This window comes from Nicotiana tabacum, chromosome 19 (assembly GCF_000715075.1).
Source record: "Nicotiana tabacum cultivar K326 chromosome 19, ASM71507v2, whole genome shotgun sequence".
Lineage (NCBI taxonomy): Eukaryota > Viridiplantae > Streptophyta > Magnoliopsida > Solanales > Solanaceae > Nicotiana > Nicotiana tabacum.
The window spans coordinates 118,624,465-118,648,441 of record NC_134098.1 but is presented as its reverse complement, the minus strand read 5'-3'; the positions used below and the strand labels follow the sequence as shown (position 1 = coordinate 118,648,441).

The window sequence follows — 23,977 nt, the reverse complement described above, 5'->3', positions numbered from 1 at the left end:
CTTGGGGGATGGATGTCATCGGTCCAATCAAACCTGCCACTTTAAATGGGCACAAGTTCATTCTAGTGGCCATAGACTATTTCACAAAATGGGTTGAAGCTGCATCTTACAAGGTTGTAACTAAGAAGGTCGTAGCAGATTTCGTTAGGGATCGTATTGTATGTCGATTCGGGTTACCAGAGTCAATCATCACCAACAACGCCGCCAACCTTAACAGTGATTTGATGAGATCCGTGTGTGAAACCTTCAAGATCAAGCATAAGAATTCCACAACATATAGGCCACAAATGAATGGAGTTGTGGAAGCTGCCAATAAGAACATCAAGAATATACTAAGGAAGATGATAGATAATCACAAATGATGGCACGAGAAGTTACCATTTGCCCTACTTGGATATCGCACCACGGTTCGCACATCAACTGGGGCAACTCCTTATTTGTTGGTCTATGGTACTGAAGCCGATATTCCCGCCAAAGTAGAAATTCCTTCTTTGAGAATCATACAAGAGGTTGAACTCAGTGATTCAGAATGGATACTAAGTCATTATGAACAACTTCTCTCATTGACGGAAAAAGAATGAACGCAGTATGTCACGGTCAACTTTACCAGAACAGAATGTCCAGAGCTTTCAATAAAAGGGCCAGGCCCAGATAATTCACACCGGGGCAGTTGGTGCTAAAGCGGATCTTCCCACATCAAGATGAAGCTAAAGGGAAATTGTCACCCAATTGGCAAGGGCCCTACATGGTTCCCAGAGTACTAACAGGAGGAGCATTCATACTTGCAGAAATGGATTGAGAAATTTGGCCAAAACTTATCAACTCAGACGCACTCAAGAGATATTAGGTTTAGATTATTTACATTCCTTCATTTGATGTAACTGAACTACACTTGGCTTGATTCCCGTTTAAGAGGGGATACGTAGGCAGCCATGTGGGTTCGGTCACATCTCAATAAGATCTTCATTTTGCCATTGTCAGAAACTGGGGCAGAATTTTGAGGAGGACCCTCAAAATTCGAAAGCAAAGAAGTCGCAATGTCTCTAAAATATGTCACAGTCATGAGTTCATCTAACTTACTTGATATCGCATACTACTATATTTAAAAACAACTTTATTTATCAAATGCATGCATATTTTTCGAAAACTTTATTTCTAATGCATGATTTGCTTATTAGTTGCATTGTATGTTCAACTTGTCTATGTCTATTTTAAGTATAAGTGTATCACCTAACTTCTGTCCCTCCATCACTATCCACACTCCTTACTTGCTACTCATGCTATTCTGAACTCTTCATTCTTAGCCGGCTGAAAGCCAAGGCTATCTAGGTTCTATTGTCGGCCTCCCTAGTGTGAGCACTGCTCGGGGTCCAATTGAGGCCCTTGTGAACTCTGACACACTAGGGCTTGGTCCTTAGTCACTCCCTCAATATCAAAGTTGTTCCTATTCATTCTATTTCCCCTTGTTATGTGTTGTGTACCTGAATTAGTTGGTTCAAGTGATGCAACACTTGGTGTTGTGGTTGAGTAAATTGGTTTTGGACTCCTCTATGGATCCCTGAGTCGTGTATTGAATGTGGCTCTTTGTTGAAGGCCTAGGTACGTTGTGTAAGAGTTATTGAAGGCCCAGGCAATGCTGGGTATTTATTTTTATTTCGGCCTACTGTGGGCCTATTATTACTGTTATGTACCGCTGTTACTTTTACTCATTATTGGGCCTGTAATAATCTTTGTATAAATAATTGGGGTTGTTAGTAAAGGGGAATGGGGTAGATATTAATATTTACATGCGATGGGTAGATAACATGCCTATAGGACTTAATAATGTGTTTGCTATATGTGTCGTTTACTCTCTATGTACACTATAGAAATCATGCTATTAGGAGAAGCACACACCCACACTACTTGTCTACTAACAAAGCATGGCTCAAATGCTTCAATTATCCTTGTTGCTACATGTTATTAGAAAGCATGCCCATAGGAAATAAATATCGTTGAACTTTCCTTCAATTTCTATTGCTAGAAATCATGCCTATAGGATTTGGATCATTTCATTTGCTATTGTATCGTATTGTTCACTAGAAACCATGCCTATAGGACTAAGTATAACAATAAAATCAGTTCCAAGTGCTAATCGTTAAAAATCCTGCCTATAGGATACCACAATTCGCCTTAATAATGCCCCTCTCAACATTTTTATTGTTCACTTAGACCACTATCAAAAGCGTGAGTAATTCTGGGTTTCTCCCGATAGATTCCACTCTCTTTACTACATAAATTACTTAGACGTAACATCTACAGGATTAATAACTAGAAATCTGCAATTTCAACAATCAATATGAGACAACTGTACAATCCTGTCTATGGGCGACGCTTGGTTTCTGAAACTGTGCATGCCTTAACGCCATGTCACATAGAAATCATGTCTATAGGCATCTATGTTCTTAATTCTGACTTGCTCAACATAAAATTTGTCTTGCGTGCATTTGTTGCTTAAGTGTGGAGGCAAACTTGAGCCTTGACTGCGTATATGTGAAGTCCAATGTATTTCGTATGTCGCCTAGTTTTGACATTTTTTAGCAGCCTAAGTGAGGTCTAGAACCATCCAAAGTAAAGGTCCAATACCTCCTGGACCATAGGTATGGGACGGGTAGTGCACGCATAAGGTACGACCTATAATTGAATTAGAATGTTTTTAGGTAAAAACTTTAATATAGTAATCGGGTAGCAGGAGATGATAGTATGTGTCCGCTGAATAATATGAGTAACATCCCATCTTGAGAGAGTTACGAAGTATTATTTATGTTGCACGGGGTGATCCTTTAGGCTAAAAAACTTAGGACCCCCTCCTCTTTATATGTTGTAATAAAGTTCTTTGACTCCTGAATTCCCTTTGTTTACTTGATCACCTAGCTTAATCGTAATCCACATAATCTTAAGTTCGGCCAGGACCCACAGTTGTGGACCTCAAGGATCGCCTAACACCTTCTTTTTTAGGTAACTTGAGCCCTTACCCGATCTTTGGTGGCGTTGACTAGTCAAACAGAGTTATCTGCATAATAGGTGCCCTAACGCACCTTAAAAAATCGTTAGGTGGTGACCCTTCTCCTTTAGCACTCTATCTCCCATTCTAAAAGGAGTTGTCACGTGTCGAAGCCTGCTTTTCGCGAGAAAAATGGAGCACGACAGGGCTCACCAAAACCTGCTGAATAGAGAGTGACTTCTAACGAGGACCAAAGTTGCTCGCTGAAGAACCACCTGCATCCATTAAAGATGCAGCGCCCCCGGCAAAAGGGATGTTTGTACATATAGAATAGTACTAGTATGTAAAGCTAACTGTCCTCTTTCAAAATAGAATGTCAATATAAGAAAGGGAAAACCATGGAAACAACAATCAACAATCAATGATATTCAAATGCCAAGTTAAAACATAATAATTCCCAAAATATGAAGATAACATTGTGAAGTGATAAAAAATATGATAATAATATTATTTTTGGTTGGGACATCTTTAGCACCAATATACCACTATTCATAATAAAACTGTTCACAATACCAATTCCACTGTACTTTTAGCACGGAGTCCGATCACGACCCGATAGGCTAGGCCATCTCATCTGAGACATCAACCACAATCATAATTTCAATTACAATTTCCAGCACAATCACCACCATGTGTGCGGCATGGTGTCCGATCACGACCCGATCGGCTAAGCCATCTCACCACAATGCCGTGTGGATCGACATCATCCATTTCTATCAATCATCTCGTCCCAATTAAGGGAAATAATTTTATCACATCAATATTATCCCAAATAAGGGGAATAATCACAATCCACTCCTACACCGGCACGTTTAGTTTCGAGGTTAGGTTATTTCAACCTACCCTTCCTTGGTGACTATCGATACTCCCAAAAATATTATTGATTCGCTTACAAAGGAAATAACAATACAAATGCATTTACCTCATAGCCTTTCATACCATATATAGCCTCATTGGCACATTCAACAACTTTCAACATCATTATTTCATTGGCTCACTTGGCCATACATATAATTCTTCATTCATGGCACAGTGGTCATATTTCATATTCCACACTTTCATTTCTTCCCTTTCATGGATCATCAACATAAATATCAACAAATAGAATATTCCGAAAATCACAACTTTAGGTTCATTAGTAACGAAGGCTTTAAAAACGATGGATTTCTTTCCAAGAAATGGAGTAAAATGATTGACAATCGAAGCACAAGTTAAAATCATAAACAAGTAAGAACACAAAGCACATCGAAACTACTTACAAAGCATAGCATTAGTTAAAACAGACACATATGGGCATCACTTGAGTTCATAAGCTTTTAGGCAATTCTATTTTCAAAATTATTTTTAAACAGTTGAGTCGAGACTCATTTCATAATCTTTCTCACATCATATTAATTTATTGGCACCACTAGCCACAAGAATAATTTTCATTCTTGGCATGGTGTCCACAATTGTGATGCTTATGCGGTCCGCGAAACCGTTTTGCGATCGCAAAATTGATCGTAGAGCCAGTCTTTGGGAATTTGTTCATAACTTCTTGTATGAGTGTCCAAATAACGAACGGTTTGAAGCGTTAGAAACTAGAATCGAAGATATTTTATTTGATAGGTTGTCCATCACACAAATCCTTATATATATGTAGATATGCTAGTCCAAAGTTTGGCCTTGTGCGTACTCATTTGGAATTTTAGTCAATCGTGTAATTTACAACTTGACTTGGACTTAGGGCTCTCCTTATACCCCACATCACGTATAATATCACTCGTATACTTATTATCATATTCAATTGATATTCATTATATTAACAGTCCTCATTTGCACACAAAATAATATAATTAGCGCACATCAACTTTCTTAATAGCGCTTAAGTACTTCGACATTTTCTGGGGTGCTACACGCATATCCCTTCGTGAACCTCTCTCGTGACATAGTTAGCTTCGGACACCCCTAAGCATTAGGCCAGCGGGCCATGAAAAGATTTTCTATACAATTGGCCTCCCTTGAGGCTATATCGCGCTGCTTTGGTGAGCAGCGCTCGGGATATTTTGGAGTCTTTAGGTAGCTTCCCATATTTGATATAATCGATCATTTCATTCCTCCAGTCCCAGACCAGATTAGTTGAATTTACATTGTAGTAACCATATGCATACAGGACTGAGTTCATTAGTTGTACTACCGTTCTGGACTCCGATCCATTTATTTCTATTGATGATCCTAGGTTTGCCAATGCGTTTGCTTCTGCGTTTGCTTCCCTTGGGATATGAGTAATTGACCACTCCCAAAATCGCGCCAACAGAGCCTGAACTTTTACCACGTATTGTTGTATGCGCTCCTCTTTGGTCTCAAAGATCCCGTAGACCTGATTTTACCACCAGCTGTGAATCGCATTTGATTTCGATGACCTCGGAGTTAAGTCCCCGGGCCAATTCGAGCCCTACAATCAAAGATTCACACTCTTCTTCATTTTTAGTTAAATGGACCGTCCTGATGACTTGACTTAGGGTTTCCTACGAAGGCATGATTAAGATTATACCGAGCCCAGACCCTTTTACGTTGGAAGCTCCGTCCGTAAATAAGGTCCAACTCCTGATGTCGATTATGACACCATCACTGCTTCGTTGGTTGCCAGAGGCAATAATCTCGGACTGAAATCAGCCATGAAGTCAGCCAAGACTTGCGACTTAATTGCAGTCCTCGACTTATACTTTATGTCGAATTCACACATTTCGATGGCCCATTTGGCCAATCTACCCGAGATCTCGGGTTTATGGAGGATGTTCCGCAAAGGGGGAGTAGACACCACGGCTACCGTGTGGCATTGGAAGTAGGGCCTCAGCTTCCGAGCGATGACTACGAGAGCTAAGGCTAGTTTTTTCAATTGCGGGTAACGAGTTTCTGCTCTCTTTAAAATTTTACTAACATAATAAATGGGAGATTGCGTACCTTCATCCTCTCGGATTAAAACCGCACTTACTGCAACTTCCAAGACCGCGAGGTAAACCAGTAACGTTTCACCTTCTTTTGGTTTTAAAAGTAATGGAGGGCTTGACAAGTACTTTTTTAAATCCCTCAAAGCATGTTGGCACTCCGTAGTCCATTCAAAATTATTTTTCTTTTTGAGCTGTGCGAAGAAACAATGACACTTTTTTTATGACTGGGAAATAAATCTGCTCAAAGCTGTCAATATCCCCGTAAGCCTTTAGACTTCTTTCACGTTTGATAGTTGGTTCGGGATATCTTCTATGGCCTTGATCTTATCGGGGTTTACCTCAATTCCCCTTTGTGATACCAGAAATCCCAGAAACTTATCAGAGTTGACCCCGAACGCGCATTTCTCAGGATTAAATTTCATATTATGCTTCCTTAGGATGTCGACAGTTTCTTGCAAATGTTTAAGATGATTACCTGTATTTAAAGACTTAACGAGAATATCGTCTATATAAACTTCCATAGTTTTTCCTATTTGATTTTCAAACATCTTGTTCACAAGCCGTTGATAAGTGGCTTCGACGGTTTTCAACCAAAGGACACTACATTGTAACAATATATACCGAAATTTGTTATAAAAGAAGTTTTTTTCTGATCTTTCGGGTTCATCTTAATTTGATTGTACCCGGAATAAGTATCGAGGAAACTCATTAATTCATGCCCGGTCGTGGCATCAATCATTTGATAGATATTTGGCAGTGGGAACGAGTCTTTCGGGCACGCCTTGTTAAGATCTTTATAATCTACACACATGCGAAACTTATTATTTTTCTTAAGAACAACTAGTACATTATCTATCCACTCTGGATATCTTACCTCTTGGATCGAACCGATATTAAGTAAGCGGGTTACCTCTTCTTTGATGAATTTATTCCTGGCTTCGGCGATCGGGCGCTTCTTTTGTCTTACCGGAGGTATGTTAGGATCCAAGCTTAACTTGTGTACGGCTATCTCTGTCGGGATTCCTGTCATATCTTTATGCCACCATGAAAAACAATTGGCATTAGATTTAAGGAATTTAATGAAGCCGGACCTGAGTTCTGGGTGCAGTCCTGTCCCCAAGTGGAATTTCCTTTCTAGGAATTCTTCGAACAATGCCACATGCTCCAGTTCTTCCACTATGTACTTCGTTGCATCGGTCTCTTCTGGAACGTTGAAATATCTCGGCACCTAATAATATTCTGACGCCTGGATAACTTTATTTAGTTCAGGAGTAGGTGCCGGTCTCTGTAATTGCTATGCCACATGTTCCTTTCCTTTGTTACTGGAAATCGAATTGCATTCATCTCCCTTGTCGATGGTTGGTCACCCCTTATCTGCTTAATTCATTCGGACATTGTAAACTTCAGCAATTGATGATATGTTGATGGTATAGCTTTCATATCGTGCAACCATGGCCTTCCCAAAATGATGTGGTATCCCATATCACCATCTACCACTTCAAAAAGAGTTGTTTTCATTACTCGTTCAATGTTCGTGAGTAATAAAATTTCTTCCCGAGTTGTCACAATTGCGAGGTTGAATCCGGTAAGGAGCTTTGTGGCCAGAATAATGCTTCCGGTGAGTTTAGCTTGCTCCAATACTCTCCATTGTATGATATTAGCTGAACTCCCTAGATCTACTAGAACACGTTTAATCTTAAAATCTAGAACATTTAAAGAAATTACCAGTGTGTCGTTGTGTGGTAGCAGCAATCCGTCTGCGTCCTCCTTCGTAAAAGTGATATCGTCTTCCCGAAGCCTTTTGCTATGAGTTATAGATACTTTCGTCTTCTTTGCTGCTGAAAAGGTAACCCCGTTAATCTCGTTCCCTCTGAAGATCATGTTGATTGTTTGACGCGGGGGATCTTCTCCTGCTTTCGAAGGTTCCGTGTTGTCTTGGTTACGACCGTAATTGTTCATAGTTCGATCACTCAAAAATTCTCTGAGGTGACCATTCTTCAGTAATGTTGCCACTTCTTCCCAGAGGTGTCGACAGTCCCCTGTCCGATGGCCATTCATCCTGTGGTATTTAGACCACAAGTTAGGATCCCTCTGGATGCAATCAGATCTCATCGGTTTTGGGAATCTTGTTTCTTTGATATTTCTCATGGTCGATGCCAACTCCACTATACTAACGTTGAAGTTGTATTCCGATAATTTGGGGTAAGAAGGATCTCGCGATCCTGGCACTTCTTTATCCTGCAATGATCGATTGTTCCGACCGTGATTAGTCCTCCTATCAACGGTGAACCTGTCCGCTATCCGGAAACCTCTGTTATGGCCTTCGGTATTTTCGTAGGGCAAAACCCGCCCCCTCGAAGTCCGTCTGTTTGCATCATAATCATTCTTTAATTTTTCCATATACTTTTCTCGTCCTTTGGTCGACGATGCAAAACCAACCTGATCATCTTCAATCCTTATTTTTGATTCGTACCGGTTGTGAACATCCTCCCAGGTCGTTGCTTGAAACTCGAGTAGGCTTTCCTTTAATTTTTAGAAAGCGTCTGAACTCCTCGGATTCAATCCCTAGGGGAATGCTTCAACCGCCCATTCATCTGGGATAGTCGGGAACAACGTTCTCTCCTTATGGAATCTGGTAACGAACTCTTGTAGAAGCTCAGACTCTCCTTGCACAATCCTGAATATGTCGGCCTTTCGGGCATGAACTTTCTTGCCCCGGCATGAGCCTTGATGAAAGAATCCGCAAGCATTTCAAAGGAATCTATGGAATGCTGGGGTAACAGTGAATACCACGTCAATGCTTCCCTTGTGAGGGTTTCTCCAAATTTTTTCAGCAGCACAGATTCAATTTTGCGAGGAGCTAAATCATTTCCCTTTATCGTCGTTGTGTAGGTGGTAATATGCTCTGGTGGGTCTGAAGTTCTATCATACTTTGTCACTTCAAGCATTTTGAACCGCTTCGGGATTAACTCTGGTGTCGCACTTGGCTTGTACGACAATTGAGTATACTTTTTCGAGTCTGGGCCTTTCAGGGCTGGTGGCGCGCCCAGTATCTAGTCCATGTTGGCGTTCACTTCCCTCATGAACCGTAAAATTTTATTCTTGAAAGGATCATTCTCATTGTTGAGCCCGAATTCATTCCCCCCTGCCCCATCGGAGCTAATTTCATCCATGGGAGTGTTGTTGTCGACCCTCTGCGTCGTTTGAGTCGTGGGAACCCCGGGAGGAATCAGATCTCGCATGTTTGCATTATTTGAAGCTCTCGACAACACTTGCTTCAACTCTGTCATAAATTTATCCTGTCGCGTGAGGTGGCCTAGAATGATCGCATGTTGCACTTACAAGACCCTTACCACGTCGACGCCATGTTCCTCATCAGTGTCATCGGGAGTGGTCTCCCGAATATGTTGAGGATATTGCATGTCATGCACCGGTGTAGCATCACTCTCCTCATTATAGGTGTCACTGATTGAGTCCTCGAAATGAGGTTGATCCCTTCGAATTTTGGGGGTGTGCATGTCGTTAACAGTGTTATCTGTCATTTCTTATGATCTTTTCTAAAATAAAAATAATCAAAACACGTTAGTAAAAAAGTCAAGGATCAATTTAATTACACGGTTATCTAGGCCCCACGGTGGGTGCCAAATTATTTACCCGTAAAACGGTATAGTTGAATTTATACGTGGTTTCTAGATAAGTGAATTAATTTGATACTAAAATAAATAAATAATAGAATACTTATGCAATACTTAGCCTTAGGGTATAGACGAAATGACAGAAGCAACAATTCCGGGAACAAGGTTTCTAGGCACAACAACAAAGAAATCAAAAAGTAAGAAGATAATATTATATTGAGCTTTGTATAGAATATAGCGTAAGCTTGCCAGAGAATTCGTGTCCTTTACAATGACAACTGAGCTCACTATTTATAGCTATGAAGAAGGTCATAGGATCGTGCCCTTCTTTAATGTCAATTATGAAGGGCATTGATGAAGATATAACGGTGAACATAAATGACAAATTCCTTGTAACGGGTAATTGCTCTTAATGCCATGGAATATTCTCTATTAAATGCTACCGGGTGAAGAGCATTTATCACATTTTTATGAGCATTATTCTTTCCGGTGATAAACGAAATAGTTGCCTTCGGTCTTTAGCCATCCCCTTGTCTTGTGTTCTACGTGTCCCTTTCTCGGACGACCATGTGTCATAGCATATTTTACCCTATGCATCAATCTTTATTTTTGGTGGGTTTGAATTCATCAACACTCTCACTAACATCTAACACCTTTGCACTAATATTTCCCATCAAAATTACTCTTTGAGTATGACCAATTTCTCAATAGATCAAAAATTTCTCAAAATAAAATAAAAAAACGATTTCAATTTTTGCAATGCTAGGTTAGAATTTCAACTTGCCAGAAAAGTTTGAGTCTTGTTTGAGAAAGATGAGAGAAGTTTAAGAGTCTTAGTCCCGGGCTTCTATGGCTTCTTCCGTTGTTAGAGAGCTCTAATTGGTTCTAATTGTGTGGGGGAGAGTCTGTTTTGTCTTCATGACACTGCTTTTGTTCAATTCAGATTCAAGCACCACTAATGATCTGGTGCTAGCCTCTATTCTCGCTGGTCAACAATTTTTCGGTGAGTGCCTGCATCGATCTAGGAGCACAAAGAGGAAGTGGGTTACAGGGATAAAGATAATGAAGAAAGAAAGTGAAATAGGAAAGAAAATGAAATAGAAAAGAAAGATAATGAATAAAATAAGAAGAAAAGATAAATAGAAAGGAAAATTTTAAAAAAATAAAAATTAATTGATTTTACACGTGGCAAGTAAAGATTGGTGCGTAATTTACACCTCTTTTTTGAAATTGGGATTGGTTTTAAAAGGTGTTATTTATTACACTTCAAATATAGTTAGGAAAGTTATAGGACTCTAATAAAAATAAAATGGCGCAACGCCAAGGGATATTTATGTATTATCCCCGGATCATGCATGGACCCAGATGGAGCGAAACTTAAAGGGCAAATACAAAGTCCATACTGACTTATAAGAGATTATTAAGATGTTCTTTACTTTTTCTTTTTTATTTAGAGGATTTTGAAACACGACTTAAAGGAAATTCAAAAACCTAACGAGGAATCTTGGACTTCTAATTTTCCCTTCGAGGAGTTAGCCACAATCTATAGAAGATGAAGCTATTGAAAATCTGGAACAAGTTCTGGTATTCTAGAAGAGATCAAAGCAAAATATCATACAGGAAATATTCACAAATGGCTAATTTTCAACCCCTGTAACTGAAATATAATATCCTAAAGTTTCGTTAAACTGCAGAATCGTAACTATTTCGAAAAGACATGATCCAAGAATGGCCCTGGAGCGGCTATTTCTACATCTCATCCTAGTTGATTTATGCTTGTTTAATTGTTCATCAAACTCTACCGAATTAGCGGAACTTTGTGCTATTTGTATTTTACATATTTATTAAATAATTCACAACTCTACCTAATTGGCATGATTTTGCGTTTGTCCAATTATTCATCAAACTCTATCAGACTGACATGACTTTGTGTTTTCATCAATATATATCTAATAAAAATAATTTATTTGTGTTATTCGACAAAGTAGTTTTCGAAACTACAATTTGGTATTGAACGGTATGACAAAATGGTAGAACTTTTTAACTATAAATATTATATTACTATATACTTTCTCCGGTCCAAAATAAGTGATTTTTTGGCCTTTTTTTATGGTCCAAAATAAGTGATTTTTCCAGATTTCAAGAATGAAGTAATTATTTTTTTTCCTACATTGCCCTTTGAGTAAATAATATTGGAGTATGTGTTAGGGGTGTTTATGTGAAGAGATAGTTAAGGTTAATATGGTCAATTTCATTGGTAATTAATGTTAAAAGATGAATTTCTTAATCTGTGTGAAAATATCCAAAAAAAATCATTTATTATGGACCAGAGGGAGTAACATTTAGTACAGAATTCTATCATGTCGATAGATCTTAGCCGAAGCCTACAACACGAGGGAGATACTTATTAAATAACATTAATTGCGGAGAAAATTCACTAAGACCACCCCTTGCAATTGTTTGCAAAACAAATCTATTTTGAGACTTATATAAGATGGACCTAAAATGGGTTTGAAAGCTCTAAGAGAAATGGACGTATCTTGGTCTAAGACGGGCGTAGAAGAAATCAAATATATGGACCGAAATAATTGTTGGGAAATTTAAGATAGAAAGTCAGTCCGATTCACTAAGTTTCCGCTATACGCAGGGTCTGAGTAATGACCGAACCACAAGAATTTATTGTACGCAAACTTATCCTGCATTGTTGATGTTAAATTTCTAAGCACAATTGTACCTCCAAATACTGTATTTTTACTTCGGCTTCAAATACATTGTCCAAAACTTGCGTCTACAAAAGATGTAAATATGAGATGGACCAACAATGGGCTTAAGAAAAAACTTTACGAGAAATGGATCGATTAGCAATGAATATGGATGGCCATTTGGGTAAAGATTCCAATCTAAAATAGTTCAGTCGGATTCACATTTACTTTTTTTAATCGTTATACATAATTATATTCGTCGGCTATTTTTAGTTTAATCAGTTGGATGGACGGCTATTTAGGTTAATTTTAAAAAAAATAAATCTAAAAGTCCAACGCTTATAGGGCATTTCATTTCTTCAACCGTCTACTCATAATTTTGATAATTTATACAACAAAGTGATGAATAAATAAACGGGAACAAACAGAACCGTGAAAACCACGAGGAAACGTGATAATTAATTATCAATTTAGGGGTCGTTTGGGTACGAGGTATAAGAAGGTATATTAGTAGTATAAAAATTTAATATTACCTTAATACTTTGTTTGGTTAGCAAATATGGTATAAGTTATCTCGGGATTAAAATTAGTACCGGGATAACTTATACCTTATATAGGGTGGGATAATTAGTGCCGGGATAACTTATACCTTCTTCTTAGAAATTATGCAATTGTCATTTTTAATACAACATACCAAACAGTAGATAAAAAATAATACCAGAATAACTAATCTCAGTATAACTTATCCCGCCATAAGCCGTATTCAAACCAAACGACCCGTTAAGAGATTATTAAAACCTAATGAGAAGTAAATTATGTACATTTCTTTGGTCAAAGCCCAAAACTAGGTTTCGAGATCCTCAATTTTCAGTCAAATTGTTTTATTTGATCTTGATCAGGATGGCATTATAACAATATTAATATTATATTATTTAATTATATGTTTTTAATTGCCACCGGCGAAGAAAAGAATGCCAATAATCCTTGTTAAGAGAAATTCATAAATAGCAAAAGTTATATCTTTTACTAAACGCTTTATCCTTTTGAATAATAAGTTAAATACTTACTTTATATACTATTTAGATTTTTCTTTGTTTTGTTCAAACAAAAGTCTTTTTATTACTAAATTTACAAGTACACCTGCAACTTGATAAGACGAAAAAAAATGCAATTTAATAAGATCAAGCCTTTTTTCTGTAAACAAAGTAAAATAATTTATAATAAAAAGAAGATGTACTTCTAGACACTGTTAGAACACAAAAATGTCAAATTCTGACATATTCTAGAATCAAAATAACATAAAATAACAATATAAAAAAAATTCTTAACATAAAGTAATATTCTTGTCATCATAATATGGGATTAATCATAATCTGACGTTTTAACTTCACTAGCGATTGTAATAGCCGAATTTCTAAAGAAGAGGCTGAATTATTATTTTTTATTAAACAAAGGCTGAAAAAAGAAATCAAGTTTTTGTACAAACGCAAATAATTTAATTTTTCTTCAACACCTAAACATCCTGCCTATTTCCCTTCAAACGTTGATCAGACCAAATCTTCCCGCGTGGGTCCCACATTTTCATCCATCTTCTGCTCTAATTTTCCGTTGATTTCTTCAAAACTTTTCTTCGTCTTCTGCTGCTTCTTCCCTAAGCAAAAAAAAATGGGAATTTCTTTGAGTAAAAGGCAACAAAATCATCACTTCCACCGCCCTCCTCCGCCACTACCGCCACCGTCTTCTTCCATTCCTCCGGCCCTCCCTCCTCTTACACCACCACCCCACCCAAGCTACTCCTTTCCTCCAACTACTGCAACACGACCTCCCCCCTCACAAAACCCCTATCCTTTACTCCCCCCACCCCCACGCCATAACGTGGTCCCGACTTACCCCCCACCCCCACCTCCTTCAAATTCTTATAATTACCATTTCAGTTTCAATCATCAGTCCAGTTATGGTAGTAGTAGTAGGCCTGTAGTCTATCAAAATCATTACCCTCCTTATTATCATCCTCACGGTAATAATGGATGGGGTGGGTTTAGACCTCCGCCAGCGCCGTTGCCGGTGGTGCCGTATGTGGATCATCAAAATGCAAAGAAGATCAAGAATGATGTTAATGTTCATAAGGATACTATACGGATTCAACTCGATGAGCTCAATAAGGATTCCCATTTGGTTACCTTTACTTTTGATGCCCTTGTTGATGGAAGGTACTGATCATTTTTCCCTCTTGCTTTGATTTCATGGTTCTTTTTTATATTAATTATTATGCCTTTGAGTTGTGTAGTTAGTACTCTGTAATTTGTTATAGAAATGAGCTTCTAAGGAACCCCTGTAATGGAGGATTAAAAAGCATGACTAAATTGAAAATTAATGAGGAATCTGTAATTCTGTAAATGATCTCATGTAGTGGCTGCATAAATGCTGTAAGTTTATGACTGAATTATGTCTAAATTGGCTTTGATTTAATTGTTTTGATGGATTGTTGTGGTATCGTTTAGAAGTATACAATTATTTTGCTTCTATTATATGAGATTAAAACTCAGGGATCGAAGGGATATTATTGTGTAAAGCTGTGTAAGCCTGACATTTTTGGATTGTAGGGGTAAAGTCAACTGCTAGTAAAGTATCTGTGGATAGATGTTTAAAAAGAATCACATGTTATTAAATGCCAAATTCCTGCAAACCTTGTTGACATGTGATGTTGAGTCATCTGTTCTCTCTCTGCATTTTTCCAAGTTTCTATTGGGGATATCAAGAATGACCATGCAAATACCTGGTAATGTAAGAATTAACTTTTGGACAACTTGTAGAGGAACTTGTAGTATCCGCACCTTTGGGGCATTCTTTGTGGTGATTGGTTTGGATCCAACTGTTTACTTAAGATTTTGATTTAGGCAATTTTTTTGTGTTAACGATCTATGGAATGATATTCTAGTAGTTGTGGTGAGAGTCCCGATCCCAAGGCTTGACAAAAGTTTAATTGAAGGTATTATGAGTTACTCTTTTACATCGTCGTGTCTTGTTCGGCAAAAACTACATGACAATGCTTTGAAGGTCTGCCAATAACTTTGGAAGATAAAAACTTCTAAGTTCAAGGTCTCCACAATAATAACTTAGCTAGTTCAGTGAGCCTCATTGTGCTGAACTCTTGGCTAATAATGTGTTAACGTCTGAACTATTATGGTAGCTTGGGCAGGGGTGGAGCTACCTTGTCCAAAGGGAGTCAATAGGCACCTCTTCGCCGGAAAATTATACTATGTAGATTTGTCCATTTTTTTCCATATATATGTATATATAAAAAAAAAATATGTTGAATCCCTTGGCTTTTTTGTGTGTTTATTTTATATTTTGACCGCCCTTAGTGAAAATACTAGCTCTGTTACTGGTTGGTTTGTATGTAGTCTAAGGAGATCATCTGTGAAAGAACAAATGACATAAAAATCTGAGTTAATATTGCTTTATTATTGTATAAGAAAATTGTTGTTTCCTCTTTTTCTTTAAGCCCTAGTTTGAGAGGACAAACCCCACAAAAGGATAGATATTTGGAAATTCTTCTGGATCAGCCGCTTTTTCAAATATCAGATTCCTGGATGGCGACATGCTCACTATATTCTGATTGATTATAAACCGTATATCTCAGAGAGGTCATATTTCTTTGGGTTAGTAATAATTGAGTGCTTTCATTATCTAAAATAAAGAACATCTCCCGCGAAAAGATCAGTCAGGTACGTTTTTATATTTCTATGAGAAGATTTTCAGTACGTGGCGCATAACAAATCCTTATTTAGCAATAGGTTTTTAAGCAGGCCATTGTACTGACCAGGCTTCTCTCTTTTTTGGAGTCACAAATAGCGTGTCAATAGAGCAGTAGCCTTTTGTCTTTCTCTTCAAGTTTTCTAGGGGAATGAAGTTCCTGCATTTTCTCTTTTTGGTTTTTCCCTGTTATTGAAAGGGCCTTGTGCAATAGGAATGAGTAAATTTTGTTTATTTTCTTGTGAAGAATCAGTTCTTTGGGTCTGGCAGAACGGAATATAGATCTTTCTTTCTTGTAACACTGCTAAATTTGCGTGAGTATTTCTGGTTGAGGTTTGACAATTTGTTCATGAACCTATATATAATGTGATTGTTTCTCAACCATTTTGCTGTCTTGTTCGAAAAGTTTTTACTTAATATTTTTAGAATATGCTCTGTTGGTATTTTGGTTCCAGTGATTGCTTCTTACTTATGTTAGTGATGCTGGTGCTATGCTCTCCTAGTCTGGCACTCAGTTGATGTTTCATAAAATAGCATTTACTATTATTTTGACCAAAAAATGAAGAATAACATTTATTTCTTTTCCTTTGTCCTTTGCCTGCAGTATCACCATTTTCTACTTTGCGAAGGAAGGGGCCAACTGCAAATTCAGTCCAGTATATCCTGAAATCAAGCCTGTTCAAATACCATTTGAAAAAGGTCTGGGCCAAAAGTTTTGCCAGCCTTCAGGAACTGGAATTGACCTCGGGTTTTTCGACGTCAATGAATTATCAAAGCCAATCCAAGGAGAAGAAATTTTCCCGCTTATTATATCAGCAGAGTCATGTCGTCCATCTAAACTAACAGACGAGAAGTATGATGAGCAATCACTGGATAAGTCTCCCCATGCACAGATAACTGAAGCTGTGCTAGTGAAGAATAATGAGGATCATTTCCTAGTGAAAGTGATCAAGCAGATTTTATGGATTGAAGGAGTTCGCTATGAGTTGCGAGAGATTTATGGTATCAGCAATTCAGATGAAACTACTGTCAATGATGAGGAGTCAGGAAAAGAATGCGTGATTTGCATGACTGAGCCGAAAGACACAGCAGTTTTGCCATGTAGGCATATGGTATGGTCATCTACTTCGACAGTTGCTTTATTTCTTCAATATCATAAGATAACAATATATAATAAGTTTAGAGAATCTGGTGCATATTACTCTTGGATCATACTTATATCAATAACCTCTTGAGAAGTAGTGTTGGATTTTACACTTGTGTAAAGCCGTTCCTCTCAAAAAGGAAAAAAAAACTGATGGCTCCTCTCCTCATAGAGTTTACTGGAGCATATGATGGGCCATAGGTTTTTGTGAATATTGATGATATAGTAGACTTTTGGAAAACTTGGCCATCTCTGATGTCTCTAGTCTGCACCCGCACATCCACTCATTGTTGGCCGTGCTTCTAGTTTGAAAATCTTTTACGAATCTTTAGGTTATAGATGTTGCTTCATTACTTAAGAACAACAAATTAATTCCCCCACCCCCACCCCCCACCCCACAACACACACATAGAAAAAAAGAAGAAGATCAAACCAATAATTGTTTTTGCAATTTGGCAGACTTGGTTCTCCCAGTAACATACTGGAATTCAGTCTTTATTGGAGGTTGACATTGGGGAATATAATGAACTCCAGAGCTGGAGTTGGGGATAAGGCCCTCGAATTTCAAGAGGGGTCAAATGACTACCAAATGCTTTTGATCAATTTTAATAGGATGTTACCTCTACTACGTTTATTTCTCATTGGAAAGCTTAAAAAATTCACTACTTCTGGATTTATAATTATTGGAAATCTGTAGTATATGTAAAATTGACTCGCAGTCTCTCACTAGTCAGAAGAGTTTAAGGCTAAAGAAATATGTCTGTGCCAGCAGGATGTGATCTTTATTAGTCTGCCTTCTGAAGCGTTTGCCATGGCTAACTTGCCTTACTGGACTATATGAGTCTATGGGACACATCTATGTATGCCTTTTTATACACTTTATAGAAAATTTTGTGGAGATAAAGGTTGACCTATTTCAGCAGATATCTGTAACAATATATTCACGTGAAAACGCTAATGGTTATATAATTTTATAGTTCATTTTCCGCTTTAGCATTTCCTTTCTCAAACACTACGTAATAGGCTAATATGCTCAGAATGGTAAATAACTCGAGGTAATAATTTGTGACAACTTCGTATTTTTTCTTCTATATTATGTGACATAAGTGGGAAGGAGGGAGTGATCAACATTAACCCCCCACCCACCCCCACCCCCATCCCCAAAAATACGAAATAAAAGAAAGACAAATGGATGTTATATAATTTTGTTTAAGTTTAAAATTTTTGGTTTAAGAATCGCCCTCCTTCTTAAAGAATCTTAATATTTGTAAGAAAAGGATTGTTTCTATTGCCTCAACCATGTACAATTTATATAGTAAATTCAGAAGGGTTCAATCTAAATAGATAAATACAACAGAGATATTCACAAGAGTTTGAGTGTGACTATGACTAGGACTCTAGCTAGTATAGCTTGAGGTAAATGGATTACGTTGATGAGAAAGATCTGTTAGGATTTGGATTATCCTTATCATGCCCCCTCAAGATGGGCTCAATCTCCTTGAGGCCAATCTTGTGAATGAATTGTCCAAATGATCGTTTAGGCAGTGCCTTTGTCAAAGCATCAGCAAGTTGACTCCCAGTAGGTATGTGACTTACTGAAAGCTCATTTCTTTCTACTTGGTCGCGGACGAAGTGAAAATCAATGGCCACATGCTTCATTCGACTGTGAAAGACTGGATTTCGACTTAAATAGGTAGCACCAATATTGTCATAGAGTACCTTCGGAGGGCTGGACATGGAAACATGCAATTCCTTCATTAGGTTTGTGATCCAATTAAGCTCAGCTACAGCAGAAGCAACAACCCTATATTCTGCTTCAGTAGACGATCTAGCAACTGTGCGTTGCTTTTTGGAGCACCAACTTATTAGATTATTGCCAAGAAGTATAACATAGGCAGAAGTTGAGTGCCTGGTGTCTGGTATACCACCCCAATCAGCATCTGAGTAAGCTAGCAACTTGAAAGAAGTGGCGGGCGTAAAGTGAAGACCATAAGTAATGGTACCCTTCAAGTAGCATAGAGGTCTCTTGGCCGCTTGCCAATGTTTCAGGCTTGGTCGATGCTGAAACTGAGCAAGTTTGTTCACTGCAAAACATATATCTGGACGAGTGAATGTTAGATAATGTAAGGAACCGATAATTTGTCTGTATAACTTGGCATCTGCAGATGATGATCCATCATCAAGTGAAAGAGGTTCATTGGTTAACATCGGAGTGCTAACACTGTTCGCATCGAGCATGCCGAATCTTTCCAGAAGATCAGCGATGAAGCTGCTTTGGGTGAGAACCAAACCATGAGCATGCTCCAAGACTTCAACACCAAGGAAAAAATGTAAAGAACCAAGATCTTTGATGGAAAACCGGTTACCTAGTAGTTTGATGGTACTTTGGACATGAGAAGAGTTAGAACCAGTGACGACGATATCATCGACATAGACCATCACAAAGAGTAATGAGGTGGTAGTACATTTCAGGAATAAAGAGTCATCAGATTTAGCCCTTTGAAAACCAAATGACAGAAGGTATTGTTTGAGCTCGTTGTACCATGCCCTAGGTGCTTGACGAAGGCCATATATTGACTTATGAAGCTTGCATACATGTGGTGGAAATTTAGGATCCCTAAAACTGGGTGATTGATTCATGTATACAACTTCATGAAGTGTACCTTGTAAGAAGGCATTGTTCACATCTAATTGTCGCAAGGGCCACTTAAACGACACCGCAAGCGCAAGGATTAAACGTATTGTAGTATGTTTGATCACAAGACTAAAAGTGGAATGAAAGTCTACCCCAGGTCGTTGATGAAAACCCTTTGCAACTAATCTCGCTTTGTAGCGATTCACAGACCCATCAGGTTTATGCTTGACACGATAAACCCACTTGCAACCAACTACATTTTGAGATGGAGATGGGGGAACCAAAGTCCAGGTGGAATTTCTCATAAGGGCAGTAAATTCATCCTTCATGGTTGTTTTCCATTCAGGATACTTGTTTGCTTGGGCAAAAGTTGTCGGAGCAAGAGGAAGCGGTTTGGTGGAAGAGATAGCAAGAAAGTCAAAGACAACTTTTGGTTTGAAGATATTGTTCTGGGATCTCGTGACCATAGAGTGAGTAGGAGCAGGTGGCAAAGGTTGTGGCGGAGGCAAAGGATATTGTGCAACAGGAGACATGGTGTTGGGCATGCTTGTAGTAGAGAGTGAGGGTGAATTAGCTGAGGTACTTACAACAGTACTTGGTGACACATCCTCTGCAGTAGTTGGAGTTGCAGTGATCTCTTGAGTAGTCCTTAGGACAACCATGTTGATGTCTTGAGGTATAGGAGGTGGAATGCATGATTCATTGGTATAAGGTAGGGAAAATGAGGAGGAGGAAGCTACTGGACAGTGCCAAAACTCCAAGTTGGAGGTTGAAGCGCGATCAAGGGAAGGGAAGTTCAACTTGAATGGAAAAACATGTTCGACAAAGATAACATGTCGGGAGAGAAATAATTTTGAGGTCAAGAGATCTAGGCAAGCAAAATTGTTAGTGACAGAGGAGTACCCCATAAAGACACAAGGTTTTGATTTTGTATCAAGTTTGGAGCTAGAGTAAGGTTTAAGCCAAGGATAGCAAAGGCAACCAAAAACCCGGAGCTTGTGATGATTAGGTGTGGTATTGAACAAACACTGAAATGGTGATTTTAAGTTGAGCAAAGGTGTTGGTAGTCGATTAATGAGGAATACTGTAGTTTGGAATGCAATGGACCAAAATTTGAGTGGTACCGAGGCATGATGAAGTAAGGTCAGGGCAGTGTCAACGACATGTCTATGTTTTCTTTCGGCAGTTCCAACTATTTGAGGAGTATATGGAGGACTCATGAGATGCTGAATGCCCATTTCCAGTAAGAGAGATTTAAGACCAATATATTCACCTCATCCATCTGTGTATAGTGTCTTGATGGATGCACTAAACTGATTATGAATCATTCGAGTGAAGTTAATAAAAATACTTTTAACATCTGCTTTATTTGTGATCAACAAAGATAACATAGAATCGAAAGTTGTCAAAGGAGGGAATTGGAGATAAACCCCAAACATCTTAATAAATAACATCAAATGGCTTAGAACTAGAAATAGAATTGTCACACGAATGGGAAACGATGACTTTTATTACATAGACATGAATTGCAAAGGGTAAAAGGAGCATTAATTGACACTGGAAGCTTGAATGAGAACACACATGCTTTAGTGATACGAGGTTGAGGGTGGCCAAGACGAGCATGCCAAAGGTGCAGGGACGGTGATGATTGAGTAGCAAAGTTAAGGGGGTGAGACACTGGTTGGTGGCCATTCGTAGAGATCACCTTTACTCCGACCTTGCAGAAGACATGCCCCCGTGCTCAAATCCTTCACAAGAAAAGAATAAGGAAAAAATTCAATGGATGTTAGATTTTGACGACAAAATTGAGCAACAGAGATTAGTTTCTTTTTTATATATGGGGAACAAAGAACATTCTGTAACTTAAAAGAATTATGAGATGAAGAAAGTGTAGTGTGACCAATATGAGTAATCGGAATGGTTTTACCATCTCCAACAATTATTTCATCAGTGCCAGGGAATTCTGTTGCGGGCCATGATAGCATTGCGGACAAGGCTATCCTGTCTCTGCCAAAGCTTGAACGCGGGGTTGGGAAATTCATTGTTTGCTCCATCTTGGATATGCACAGATGGAGAGGGAAGTGACCCATCCACATACCCAAGAAGATCATAACCAAAGAGAAGAGTTATGACTTGTGATTTCCAAGTGCAGTAGTTGGAGCTTCCTTGCAATTTCAAGGGGAGTTGGGATGCTGGATTGAATGAAATTAATTGGGATGGCTAAGCAATGTTCCCATGACTGATTGTGACGGTGGGGAAAGTAGACAAGGTGGCTGAAGAGTGAGTCTATGAATCACCCATTCTGAAAAAATAAGGGAGTAACTCGTGTGAGTTTTTAGAAGGCTCTTGGTACCATAAAGAATCTTAATATCTGTAGGAAAATGATTGTTTCTATTGCCTCAACCATGTACAATTTATATAGTAAATTCAGAAGGGTTCAATCTAAATAGATAAGTACAATAGAGATATTCACAAGAGTTTGAGTGTGACTATAACTAGGACTCTAGCTAGTGTAGCTTGAGGTAAATGGATTACGTTGATGAGAAAGATCTGTTAGGATTTGGATTATCCTTATCACTTCTTACAGAGTGCTTTATCTCGTAGTTTTTGAGGATGCTTTATTTGATCATTTGATCTCTCCTTTGAGTTCCTGTGGAGACTTATTAATTGCCATTACATTAATTGAAATGAAAAACGATAAAATATAGGAAAGCAGGAGAAAGAAGGTATAGTCTCTCAGCAGGAAGTTCTCTTGTTTTAAAGTTGTGTCTTATCTTATATTCTCAATTTCTTTCCTTTTTGATGTCCATTTAACTCTGGTATTTCAAAATTGCAGTGTTTGTGCAGTGAATGCGCCAAAGCACTGAGGCATCAATCAAATAAGTGCCCTATATGCCGCCAACCCATTGAGGAACTTCTGGAAATTAAGGTCAACGAAGGTTAAACCTAGATAACAATACTAAGTTTTGGTTACATTGTTTACTGCTGTCAAAGCTAATCTAAATAGGAGTATTTCTTATGAACACAGAAATGTTACGCAGTATCTAATGATTCATGCAAGTGGCTCTATCTCTTCTGTCTTCAACCTTGACATATTTTTTTCATTTTCTGCTTTGTAGTGGCGGCATCATAAAGCTGGGATGTTGTGACAGCCAGAATTGTAACAAGTCCAAGGATTGTTTTTTGGTTCAATATTCGGCCTGTGATTGTATAGCACAGAGATTGTACATAATATGGTGTGAATAATAGAAGTTTTCCCAACATTTTCACCTTTTTCTTAAAGGAAAATTTAGACACATCTTTTAGTTATTATCCCTTTATTCTTGAGGTAATTAGCTTGAGAACCCCAATGTTTTTCCTCTTTTATTCTTTTTTCATTCTTATTTTCTATGTGATGGAGAAAAAAGGGGTGGGAATATTTGTACTGCAAGTAAAGTGGAGAAAAAAGGGGGGGAAAGCACATGATGAATCTTGGCTTTGGCTTTACTAGGATTTTGAGAAGACAAAAGGCTGAAATGGTGTCTGAAAGTATAAGGAATCTGTTTGAATGGGAAGGATTGGTCTCTTGTGCAGAAGGGAGACAATTTTGAATGACGTTAAAGTAAAAGTGTTGTGTGCAGATCCCAAGGTTTGAACTTTGACGTATCACTGGATCATGTTGCTTATGTTCTTGACAGTAGTAAAGGAAAAAGTATGCTTTGGACATGGCAGTTCAATTCCGCTTTAAGTTTGAGTAGAGAATTACTTTCCTTCTCCACTTCCCCTTTTTTTGGTTTTCCACTGCAGAGTCAAAGATGGAAAAGAATATAACGAGTGTGGGATATTGATAAGACACTGAGAAGAACCAAAAGATTATGTTTCGTTTTCACGTTATGAATTTTCTCTTTATCCACATGAAAGTCCTCTAAAGCTATTTTTGTGGTCGTTACAATTTTTATTTTTATGGAAAGTACTCTTTTAGAGAGTTATGTTGTTTTGTGTTCTCCAAATATTGATGTAGAGTTGCTAATGCTAACTGATATTTGGAACGCCGATATTGGATGGCCTCATGTATACAGTTTTCGGAGAACAAAATATTCTCCAGTAGAACCATTTGGTGCTTCCTTGTGCGAATATCAATCTATCGTACTCA

General features: G+C 38.2%; 1 protein-coding gene across 2 annotated transcripts; it reads left to right on the top strand.

The window, feature by feature from the left end:
- The first annotated feature begins 13,857 nt into the window (after positions 1 to 13,857).
- LOC107792210 (putative E3 ubiquitin-protein ligase LUL4) lies at positions 13,858 to 23,174 on the top strand. Of its 2 annotated transcripts, none has more exons than XM_016614402.2 (4): positions 13,858 to 14,520; positions 16,671 to 17,178; positions 22,682 to 22,774; positions 22,965 to 23,174. In XM_016614402.2, exons 1-4 carry the CDS (start codon positions 13,976 to 13,978, stop codon positions 22,992 to 22,994), a joined length of 1,176 nt encoding a protein of 391 aa, XP_016469888.2. In that variant the 5' UTR covers positions 13,858 to 13,975; the 3' UTR covers positions 22,995 to 23,174. The 2 variants fall into 2 exon arrangements, with proteins under 2 accessions (XP_016469888.2, XP_016469889.2); XM_016614403.2 differs by having other exon boundaries at positions 13,860 to 14,520; positions 22,682 to 22,784.
- Positions 23,175 to 23,977: the final 803 nt, after the last annotated feature.